The sequence below is a fragment of the Orbicella franksi genome, chromosome 2, assembly GCF_964199315.1.
Source record: "Orbicella franksi chromosome 2, jaOrbFran1.1, whole genome shotgun sequence".
In the NCBI taxonomy this organism is placed as follows: Eukaryota; Metazoa; Cnidaria; class Anthozoa; order Scleractinia; family Merulinidae; genus Orbicella; species Orbicella franksi.
Window position 1 is genome coordinate 8559806 of NC_138146.1, and position 12625 is coordinate 8572430.

Sequence of the window (12625 nt, forward strand, 5' to 3'; positions counted from 1 at the left end):
TTTTGTTTTTACCACATTTTGGTGTTATCTGTGATCTACTCAGGGCAGGAAAAAACCAGGTCTGATTTCCTCAGCCAAGTAAATTTTGCTCTTGGGCAAGTGAAAATAGAAATTCAGTGGCCCGGTGGGCAAGTAAAATTACCATGTAGCCTCAGTAGTCTTGTGAGTCTGACTAAAAATGCCAGCTTGATAAATGATAATTTCCAGTCATTCCATTTCAAAACTTAAGACCTAAAGATTAGTTAATTATTAGGTTGAAAGCAAGAATTAGTTAGGAATCCGAGCGTACTTCATTCGCATTTGTCCTCTGATTTCCTTACTGGCCATCACACTGGCAACCAATATTTAAATGGGGGCAAGTGAAAACTGAAATTGACTGGCCCAGTGGGCAAGTGACTTACATTTTTTTTTCCTGCCCTGCTACAGATGAATGAACAGATGCATGACACATGAAACCTGCATGTATTTGGTAAGAGCCCAATTTCGTACAAGTAAAATGTACAGCTGTAACAGATCTCTAAAATGCTGTCTGGTCATCCCAGGGTAAGGCAATCGATTGAAATTGATCCATAAATTGATATAAATCAATAAATTGAAATTAATGTAAGTGTTATCAGTGCTATCAATCAATTGAAAGAAATTCATACTCACATGCTAGAGAAGTTTCAAGTTATCAATTTGATTTTACCAAATTTATCAGTCATTAGAGAATCAATTGAAAGTTGGCCTCTCTTTGTTAGTTCACATAAACTGTAGAAAAATTGTGTCCCTCAACACAATGTTTGATTGTAACTTTTTTATGTAGATTTCAAAGGCACTACCAAAGACCCCCAAAACATAGTCCCCGATACATGTATGCCAGCAAAATATTCTGTTTACAAGATACAATGTTATGTTTTTATGCAATTGTATTCATGATTTCATATTTCACTTTATATCTTTTGTTCATTTCTTCCTTATTAAATGTTGCTTAAAAGATAAGCTAGTATCAGCAAAATTGATAATGCTTATTGAAAATTTGATCACAATCGATTACTCATGACGAATTCTTTTATTGATTTCTGATATCATTGACTAATTCCTATTGATTGTTATGAAATAATCGATTGACTATACTGTGTCGTCCAAGACAAGTAGATTTTCCTGCCTGGGCAAGTTACTCTTCCTTTTTTTTTTTTTCAAGTCCTGTGTAGTTTTCATGACAGTTTGAGGTACATGTATACCTCTTTATAAAGTATCGTGGTGTTTTTTTTGTGAAAGAAAATTTCACAACATTTAGCTTACTATCAGCACCAGTGGGTGCAATGTCCATGTACAGTTGTGTAGCATATTGTAACTTGCATGTAGGTACAACTGTAGATACTTGAGTAACTTCAGAATACTTACACTAGCATAAGAGAAATTTCTCTGCTGAAGATGGCACATTACATTTTAGCTTACCAGCATTCACATCAGAGGGCAACATAACCTTACAAGAGAATGCATCAGCCAATAAGCCAATAACAAATGTCGCACGCTCATACTCGGTTATCGAGAACAGATAATAACAGATAATAAAGCCCTTTATGCACAGCAGGTAAACATCAACAAAGTCGATTCCACAAGCAATGTAACTTGTCCTTGATAATGACACATTCACAACCAAAGGCAAAACGAAATGTATACGTATCTTGACGTTACTTTACTCTACTCGTTCAATTTATGCAAAACTTGCTTACCTGTTGTTGTTGCCTGTGATCCCTATCTTCAGCTTCTGGGTAAGGGAAAACTTTGCCTTGAAACCGTGCACGATGACGAAGCGAAGGTAGAGTGGATTTTGGGAGGATTTTGGCCCCTAAAACAGAGCTCGAGTTCGATGCAGGTTCCAACGAACATGGCGGGAGAACCGAAAGGACCTGGTACCTAACATGAAGACCGCTGATTCCTGTTTGTTGGAGATCGGGCACTCACAAGGCTGGTATGCTCTTACAAAGGGACTGGGATAACAGTGACGGCAATGAAAGCACAGAACGGTAGAAATCACCAAAAAAAAAAAAGACACAAAACAAAACAAAAAAACAAAATGTCATTTTGGGTACCGAAAAAAAGTCAGCTATCATTTTCGGAAAGGCGATAAGTCCTAACGTTTTCGGGAAATGGACAAAAAAGCCTTAATAAGTACGAGATGCACAAGCTCCTCCAGAATAACCGAACAGATAAATTTTTTTTGCGCAACCTAAAATTAACCTACAGAGCTTTGAAAGTACACCAGATAGCCTAAAACAGCGTTTCAAAGCATTAGAGAGAAAACGGTCGTTGGGCCGGCTGTGTCCCTTATGGTTCCCTGCCTAACCTAACTCGCGTCAGTTCAAACTCGGTCACCGGGGCTCTTTCCGTATTGAGCTCACACAACACGTGACGCTTTCATGGTCCTTCATGAATAAATACGTACGTGTCCGAGAATTAATTTTTCTCTTTTCTAGAGACGTAAGCTTGGGACGCCTGCATGTGCAGTAACAATTCTAGTTTTATTTTGTCGTTGTGGATGCGCGGAAAGTTCACAAGAAGACAGCTTAGTGCGGTGTCGATCAATGCAGCGATTTAGTTTGGTGCATACCTTCTAACCCAACTTCAATTTAAAGCAAACTATAGCACACACTTGGATTTTAGAGAAGTTCAAATGCTTCAACGTAAAAGGCACCTTAATGGAGGCTTCACGGTAGGTTTACGGAGCTTTAGGGCGGTGTTACATTTTAACTTTACGCGCCTTTAAAAGGTCCCATTTATATGTTCTCGGTTACCCGAGACAACTCTTCCTCTCCCCCCCCCCCCCCCCACCCCGTCCCCCCAAGTTTAACCTGGCCGGGGTAACTTTTCATTTATTTCTTTGCAAAATCCAACCAACCGTTTGCAAGCCGGATAGCGAACCTGTCGGTAACTTGGAATTTACATAATTTCAACAGTGTCCGTTGGTTGAACCGTTACACCAGAGTTATATTAAATAAGCCCACTTTTCCGTTACATGGTTTTTGCAGGGTTTAGGCAGGCCTTCTCTTAAATTTAGATCTTTTTGTTCTAAGAGTCTCCATTTTACATTAACGTGGTCTTAACAGTTTTTCGAAAAGCCCCCATCATGGATCGCAGATGTTGATCCTCGGATGTCTTTGGTACATTTGGCGATAGCGACTCTTGACGTTAGCTGGATTGTCAACGCTACAACCACATGTCCCTCCTGCAATTTGTTCATATTGGCAAGAGCCATGTCGCAAACACGACTTGTTGTACCACGTGTACAGTTCGATCTCAAAACTTGTGAAACGTTGTGACGTAAACGTTACGTGTTGTCTCGTACTGTAAGTTCACTTCTCCAGGTGGACACTTCATCGTTTGAGTGCATTTCTATTTCTGCGATATGACTATAAAACGCAGCTTAAAACTGCCTCTATCGTAAAGAACTGTTATTATTATATCTCTCAGTTAGTACGCGCGCTGTGATTGGTCAATTTAGCGGGCCGTACTCTCCTGTACGGCCCGCTCAAATTTAAAGTTGGTTTTGTTTCCAAACTGTTTCGTGATTTATCGCTGAGTGTTCTTAACTGTTATAACTAGATGTGGCCCACCTAGATTAGCCCAGGCTACCTGCGGGTTCGCGCTGTTGCAATTTTAAAGCAGTCTAAAAAACGCACGTTCTCATCACGAGACCAGTGACGTAACAACCACAACATGTCAAAGAGTGTATCTTCATAAAAATATTTATCAATACGCAAGTTCAGGTTTTTGTAATTTTTAACCAAGAAAAGATATACCCCTCGAACAAGTCCCCCACTTTTTTAGCTCATGCGAATAGCCCCCTTAATTGTGAAACGACAGAAGTCACGTGCCCATTTATAAACGCTCTAAAGTATTACCCTTTAAAATATATAAACTGCCTTCCAATTTTTCAATGTCTGTCCTCACACAGAGATGAAACGCACTTTTAGACATGTTCACTTGACTGATGACATTATCACACGAAGTTTGCAAAAAATATCTATTTCAGGGCAAGAGATATTTTTCCATTATGTGGCACCCCACCCGACTTCAAAACTGACAAAATTATTTGACATGCAAATTTTTCAGCTGCAAAGGATGCTGGGAAGCTTCTTATTATAATTTTAATATTGTTTTTAATTAGTATGTGTAATCAAATGGTGAATGAAATTAGGAAATAATTTTACGCGCGTTTTGTCAAAATTCTGATAATTTCCCGAGCCTTTAGGCGAGGGAAATTATCAGAATTTTGACAAAACGCAAGTGACTTTACTTCCTTATTTCACGAGAAAACCATTTGATTACCTTTTAAGAGTGAGTGTCGGCAAGAATCAAGCAAAATCAGCAATTAGCGGCAAAAATGTGAAAATCCGAATTTGCTCAAGCTGCGGCTATTAGTAGTCCATATTGAACTATTCATCGATATGTGGTTCATTTCTCAACTAGATTTTTATTTTGGCGGAAAATGACGATTCAAGTGATCAAGGCCAGATGTGAGAAAACCAGGCTTGAAAATTAGCAATTTTGAAGAAAACGCATGTCTTAAGTATAAAGCCAGAAGATAACCACATGCAATCAGCTCATTCTACAACTTTTCCAGGCTTTATATTGTAATTTCTGTGACATTTGAAAAAAATTCCGACATTGTGCGAGATCTGAAAGAGACCCCCATGTTTCTTTACGGAAATCACTACCTGACTTGAAAAAATAATTTACCCTACTACCTTTATCACAAAGTAAACGAAACTTAGAGACCAAACCCCTTTAGAGATGGGCTTTTAATTGGTATGATTTTTGTTATGGGGAAATTAGGCTGTGGTCTACGAGAAAGCGCTTAAACTTGCACATATTCGCGAAATCAAACGAGAGATTGCGTGACCGACCATGACAGACAGATCTATTATTTCCACCCAAGCTTAATGAAAAAGCTCGATGAAAATATAGTGGTTATTGTTGTTGTTGTTGTTGTTGTTGTTGTTGTTGTTGTTGAGTCGTGCTATTTACGTGTATTGCTATTTGCATTCTTTTCATAATTATTCTTGTTTTATCAACGTTCCTTTACCTTGTATAATATGTTTGCATACTCAGTACATATGGATGTTATTTGCCCGCTGGTAAATCTGTCTAGCGAAAAACTGTGACCGAGGTGTTCAAAATGCTGCCCGAGGCCGCAGCTTAAGAATGGCTGACTGTTAGGATCGAGAAACGCCGGTCAAAGTCCCATTTGACAAATCGCTCATATTTTGCCCAAAGATACCCTTAGGTGACCTAATTCTAAAAATCATATTTAGAGGTTCCAGCGAATTTTTATTTTTCAGAAATTCGCGAAAATTTGAAAGCGCTGTCAAAGTGCGTTTTTCGTGTAATAAAATGACCGAAATAAGGTGCGAGGACGAAGCGCATACTGGGGTGACATACTACTAGATGGGCGTGGCCGGGAGCCATGCACGGTATATCTTTAATAATGATATTTTAAGGTTGTAATGTAAAATAATCGGAAAGTGAGGTACCAGATGCATTTTTATGCTGTTAGACATGACCTATATTTTGCCGTTATTTTTCACACGCTTCATAGCTGTTTTTAAAATGGTTCGGAAAACCACTATATCAACATATCTGAGATTAGTTTAAAGCGAGGAATAAATTAGAGTGGTTGTTCCACATTTGTGTGAAGTTTGAAGTCAATTGAGTTTATTTTAAGACTTAAGCAGCGCTTCGTCCTCGCACCTTATTTCGGTCATTTTATTACACGAAAAACCGCACTTTGACAGCGCTTTCAAATTTTCGCGAATTTCTGAAAAATAAAAATTCGCTGGAACCTCTAAATATGATTTTTAGAATTAGGTCACCTAAGGGTATATTTGGGCAAAATATGAGCGATTTGTCAAATGGGACGTTGACCGGCGTTCCTCGATCCTAACAGTCAGCCATTCTTAAGGCAGCATTTCCAAGCCCGAGGTTGACTTGCTTATTTTGTTTTCCTGCGGTGGATTGGCTCACAAGTGGGTTTGTTTACGCAACTGTGTTTCTAAATCGGCTTACTTGCCCTCTACAAACGATTCGTAAAAAATCTTCGCAACGAACTCAACGTCTAACTTAAATACCCGACACAAAAGTATGTGTTAAAGAACAGATACGTTTCAGTCTTCCAAATTAAGAGTAAATGTCCCCAAGGATCAAACAAAATCGAAAATTAGCGTCAGAAATTCGAAAACTCGAAATTGTTCAAACTCCTGCTATTAGTTGTCCATAAAGAAGTATTCATCTGATTATAAGGTTAATTTGTCCAATAGTTCGATGTTTCCGGTGCCAACAAAATGACGAGAATCGTTTTGGTGGCCAGATACGATAAAATCAAGCTGCCAGGCAGTAAAAATATGTGCCGTAATAGTGTACAGTTATGAGCGCTTGCTGCAGCTACAACCTTGAACCAGGTTTGAGAGCAAGGCCACAAATGGCTTTTTCCTTCTAACTGTAATTTCCGATATGTCGAGACCAAAGGATTCACAGATATCCCGTAAGATTGATACAGAAAAGGAGCCAAGCTTGGAGTTCAACACTAACTCACAGATGTTGTAGGAGTCATATATGATTGGATGTGAATGCTGAATGCTGACTTCAGACAAAACCTTGTCCCTAAGTACACTCTGAAGGTCTTCTCCTGGAGTCTCGTCCTCACTGTCATGCTGATCTGCCTCGACAGTTCGCTTAGCAGCAAGACGAGAGAAGTAACTGCTAATTTGCTGGCCTGTGAGAAAATCCCCATAGTTAAATAGTCTCTCTCCGTTGCTATCTTTTGCAGTCCTCATGGCTTTAGAGACTTCAGTCGGGTCCGCTTTCCTTCCTGTTCTCTCTCCAATTTGAAACTTGGCATAAAGGCACTGCTTTTGGTTTTCAGTAAACTTCGTGCAACGGGACTGTGACGATTTCAGTGCCCATCCCATCGGAAGAATTGCTGGCACAGTTGGTAGTGATGGTCTACTTCCTTCCAGGACCGTTGGGCATTTACTCGCGCCACATTCCAGTTTAGTCGCGTATTCTATCATGGCCTTTTCATAGAGCGTTCATACTCTAGAACACGCTTGTGCTTTCCGCAGTCCAAGTGTTTAACAAGCGACGAATGCCGTGTAAACGTCTTGACACATCCCTCTTCTGGGCATGTAAATAATCGACACTTAATATCAGCATCAACATCAACGCTTGACTCATCTGATGACTCATCTACACAGTCTGAGTTGCCTTCTACCTCAGTTACAGTGGTTCGGCCACCTGTTCGTCTGGGTTTTACTGGAACAAAGCTTGTGATAGTCTCGTTGGTCGAGGGTTTGATCTCCATTGTCGGCAGTTCCGACTGCTCAGGGACATCGAATTTTGTCCAGGGAATACTCTTCCCAGGACCAATGTCGTAGGCTCTCCACCCCGGGGGGGGGGGGGACTCCCATATGGAGTGGACGGGGATGCTCGTCGGAAATTTTGAATTTAACCCCTAAAAGAGACCAATCTGGGCGTGGCCGAAGCTTATGCAGACCCCTAAAAGAGACCAGTTTATAAAACAGACAAATAAAAAGTACAGTGACATTTAATGATGGCGAATTTGTTTATATGAATTGAGTAAATATAAAGAATCAAAATTCTTTCTGTTTTGTTATTTCTTCGTGTGCAACCCTTAACGAGACCTTGACGGCTAAAAATAATGACATTTTGCCCAGAACACCCTAAGCGAGACCAAAATCCGAAATTTACACCCCTAAGCGAGACGACGAGCATCCCCATCCATTCCATATGGGAGTCCCCCCCCCCCCCCGGGCTCTCCACGTTCTTATCCCTTCCTGACCGTAGTATAAGTTGCTGACAAAGCTCACTTTCGCCCACTTGAAACTCTTGTTGGATGGAACATTGGGAGGACTGCACACCTTCACACTTACGCCGCGCACACCCCTGGAAGACTCGATAGCTTCCTTCATCTGTGCAGCAGTCTCAATGTCGTGTCCAGAATTCAGATATTCTGCCATGTGCGACTTTATAGTGGCTGCCTTACGATCGCAAGCACCCTTCCCTCCCTGTGGCTCAGAAAAGTCAATCCGAGAGATCTGAAGGCCATGACGTTTGGAAATCTGAGGAGCTATAATCAGGGTCTGCGCGTTTCGAATATAAATGGTCTGCAGTTGTGGCATAATAGTCTTGAGCTGACTGAAGACGTCATCAAGTATGGCTAAAACCGAGCTACTGTCTTGAGCTGTAGCACTCTCAAACACATGGACGAATGTCATCATCTCCATTTCACCGCTGTTGCGTTTAATTGCCATTGCTATATGGCACGATATACCTCTTTTACCAAACCAATTAGATTGGCTTTCCCGATATTTACGTGGAAGATATTTCATCGCCCAGTCAAGTACTAAAGAATGGACGAGGCGCTGAGGCTGCTCAAGATGTCAAGTCTGCATTCATCCTCATTTACAGACCGCAATCAATGGGCTTTCCAGCATTCAACACTCTGTTTGGCCTGGGAAATAACAAACACCGGTTCTTCTTTTTCATTGTCCGAACATTCAGCCGTCACTAAGCCTTCCTCAATCTCTCTCACTACAGACGAAACAAGCAAGCAGCGGTCACAGCTGTCACAGTGGGCGTGGTCACAAGTCACAGAATAGTCTGGGTTGTCAGGATCACTCAGAGCGTAGGCCCTACAGTAGTCAGGGACAGCAGAGCTTTTGGAAACATGAACCTGAGAATGAATTCAACATAAGCCAATGTTTTATTTTTTGTTGAAAGTGTTCTTTACCACTAACAGTAACTACAGTACAAGCCCTCTTTTTGTAACATAGCCTTTTTTCTGATATCCAGCCTTTCCATGTAGCTATTTTGAGTATGATACAATTACTATTGCGATACCGACTACTTATTAACCAAGCATTCAAGGTTAATAAATAGTTTATTATGTGGCTTGTAAAAACAAAAACAAAACAAACAAAAAGAGTCATCGCAAAAATCAGGTGAACAAACGCGTAAGTCAAACCCTTCTCCACTCTCTTAGTTTATTAGCAACAGATAACGTTGGAACGTTTTCACGTCTACGACTGCTTTCTTTGTCGTGCTTTTCCATTTTTGCTCATAGACGAAAGTTTCAATTTCTTCTTGGCTGTTTCCTTCGTCCTGTCCAGCACCAACTCGTTCGTAATTTAACGCTTTGAATTCGCTGTTCTTCTAAAATCTTAGCTCGCCAGGGTAATAGAATTCACTCTCAGAGTGTTCATACATCATTTTCAGCAGGTCAGTACAATTTTCGGAAAAAAAAAGCAATGGCTTTGTGGGAGGCGCGGTGGCCTCATAGTTAGTGCGCTCGTTCCGGGAACGAGCGGTCCGGGTTCGTTTTCTGGCCGGGGTCACTGTGTTGTGTTCTTGGGCAAGACACTTATAATTAACTCTCACAGTCCCTCTCTCCACCCAGGGGTGTAAATGGGTTCCTGCGAATTGTTGGGGTAACCTAACGAATTGCGGGGGAGTGACCTGCGATGGACTAGGATCCCGCACAGGGGGAGTAGAAATACTCCTAGCCGCTGCATGCTACAGAAACCGGGATAAGCTCCGGTAGCTATGAACCAGTCGGCTCCAAGGCTTCACTTTTTTATTTCTTTTTTTAAATTACCTTTCGCTTTATTTTTGCAGACAAGTAATCGGCCAGCGGGAATAATGCCCAAGAATTAGCCAATCAGAGCGCGCATTATATCAGCTACAAACACAAGCCATGTAATAAAATGAAATCAAATATAAAATTGGGTTATATCGAAGCAATCTTGTATCAACTGTTGAAATTCGTTTTTAATAAATCTGTTCTTGGAACATTGGCTTTAATTGCCTATGTCCAGTTTCTTTACACATCCATGCAACATATTACAATTACAATACCAACACAAGGTTACCTTGAAACCCCCTTTGAGATACCGCTTAGCTACTTTGAGCTTCTCTTTTTTATCTTTAGCCCAAGACAGACCCAGGCCGCAGTTATCACCAAGTTTTTCAGCGGCTAGCTCAAGTTCCTCGAATGCCTTGGCCCCCTGTGCGCCAACATAGTCCAATCCCTGTAATGATTTCCTCACAGAGGCCGAGCAGACATGCAAAACTCTGTAAAGAGTACTGCGTCCCATTGGTTTGAAACCCTCGTCACTGCATAGCTCCTCGTATTGCGAAATGATCTGTGCCGGAATGACACTTCGTATGACATTCGGTATCGTCAGTTCCTCATTAGATGATAATTTCAGCTTTTTCTCACCAAAAGGAAGGTCCTGGACGATGTGCGTGCTTGTAATGAAGTTCAGGAAGTGGCTTAGTTGCCCTGGCGCTACATACATCCGAGTGTGCCGTGTAGTCGGCACCACGGCTCCACGACCATGGAGAAGCTGGTGGTGTCTGTCTAAAATAGAAAGGATTTGTCGACGAGTGCTCCAGTGGCCTGCATTGTTGTAGCATTCAGTGAGGGCCTCAATAAGTGTCACGTCAGCATGGTCTTTAGTGTCCAGTGGGAACTCGCATGCTTTTGATGACAACAAGGCCTCCCATAGACTCCCTGTATCCTCTGGTGCAATTTCCTCGATTACGGCGTGGACGGCTTGGCGCGCTTTCCTGACGTAATGACGCTTAGTCCTTTCTTTGGTCAAATGCCACGGTGTCTTTAGCTTAGACCTGATGGGACTGATATCTCTGCTCGATAAGAATTCATTTAGCTTGTCTTTACTGCTCTCTGAGCGTATGGTCTCGTTATCAGAATCCTCCGAGCTTTCCGATGGTTTGTACGCACTACATGGTGTCGATGCTGTTAAGTGATGGGTAGGTGTTGAATGAGGCAGTTCATTATCTGAGTCCACCTAATGGATGGCGCAATTTGTTCTAAAAATAGAAAAATTGTCCCATATCATAGGTGCGCGCGGATCCCAAGACTTACGGTCTCCGTCCCCAATTATGGCTCCTGGCATTAGGTAATCCTTTTGTATTAGACTTGCCATCGAACATTTCTCCCATATATTAGTTCATATATTAGTTTTCGTTCACAAAAATAAGTTTAATTCTAATCCTAGGCTTGGAGGTGGAGACCGTATCTTTCGGACACTTTCGTTGGAATATCGTTGGACATTTGGACTGAAGTATAGATTCGTAGTCAACGCATGGACATTTGAACTATCGTAGATTCGTAGTCAAGGCATCGTTCTCAAGTTTAGTTCGTGCAAACGTGTGGAATAGAATAAATGTTAATCTGGTAAACAACAGAAAAACTATAGATGCATTTAGAAAGAGCATATATCGGAACCCTTTTATCAAGTTTGGTTTTATTTCCAACTTTAAAAGTGGTGGAACAGTAAGCAATCAAACTTTTCAACTGCTATTTTCGCCTGCAAGATATTTTAGGAAAAAATAATGGTGGCTCTTTTCAAAAACTGTATTAAAAAAATCTACAACTTCACACAAAAGTATGCTTCGTTAATGAGAGGAAATGCAATTTTAAAGCTGTCTAAAAGAACGCGCGTTCTCATCACGAGACCAGTGACGTAACAAAGACAAGGTTGCAAAGAGTGAATCTTCATAAAAATATTTACCAACACGCAAGTTCAGGTTTTTGTAATTTTTAACCAAGAAAAGATATACCCCTAGAACTAGTCCCCCACTTTTTTAGCTCATGCGAATAGTCCCCTTAATTGTGAGACGGCAGAAGTCACGTGGCCATTTATAAATGCTCTATAGTATTACCCTTTGAAATATGCCTTCCAATTTTTCAATATCTGTCCTCACACAGAGGTAAAACGGCACCTTTCCAAACATCAAAACTGACAAAGTTATTTGACATGCAAATTTTTCAGCTGAAAAGGATGCTAGGAAGCTTCTTATTATAATTATATTGTTTCTAATTATTATTATTATTATATTAAACTGTATTCAGCTACAGAATCTAGAAAGCTGCTACTTCAGTTGAGAGCAAACGTATTTGAGCAGATGTCAATAGCTTCTGGAACATTGCAAACGACTCATACTTGACTTACGTAAACTGACTGAGAGATCGAAAAGAGAGCAACCTCATTTGATTAATAATAGACGGATTGTTAACAAACTCTGCACGTTGTTGTACCTCATACCACCATAATAACAACATAAAGTGACAAACGCTTTTTGCAAGTCTCTGAAGATGACGTGTTACCTTACTTTTGATTAATAATTAACCAACGAACTACCCTAGCCTGGTCAATCACCCTAGAAAAATTACTGATAGTCCTCGATTCAAACTACTTACTACGATGTTTTCCTTATTAGGTTTCTGCCAGAGAATCAGTTAAAGGACCTGCCTCCCGGAGTTTTCTCAAACAACACTAAGCTGAAGCAGCTGTAAGTTGAACTCAGTATCAATCCTACCCATAACAGACACGGCTGGACATAAATTGTTCACACAATAGGGTTGCCCGCAACGCCGTTGAATGCAAACCTTCAACAGCACCGAACAGCAATTTCCTAAAACAATCTCAAGAAAGGTAATTACTCGGGCTTTCGTAGGAAAGCCCGAGTCATAAAATACAAGCTGTTTTGTCTTGGTTGCCAAAAGGGGGCTCATTGTCCCAGGCGTTCCTAGCGT

General features: G+C 40.9%; 1 protein-coding gene across 1 annotated transcript in view; it reads left to right on the top strand.

The window, feature by feature from the left end:
- The window catches only part of LOC145479936 (uncharacterized), a 321399-nt gene that overhangs the window by 289136 nt on the left and 19638 nt on the right, over nt 1–12625 (top strand). Inside the window, exon 3 of the mRNA XM_081458412.1 lies at nt 12310–12381. Coding sequence (XP_081314538.1) covers nt 12310–12381 — 72 coding nt within the window. The remainder of the gene's footprint in view (nt 1–12309; nt 12382–12625) is intronic.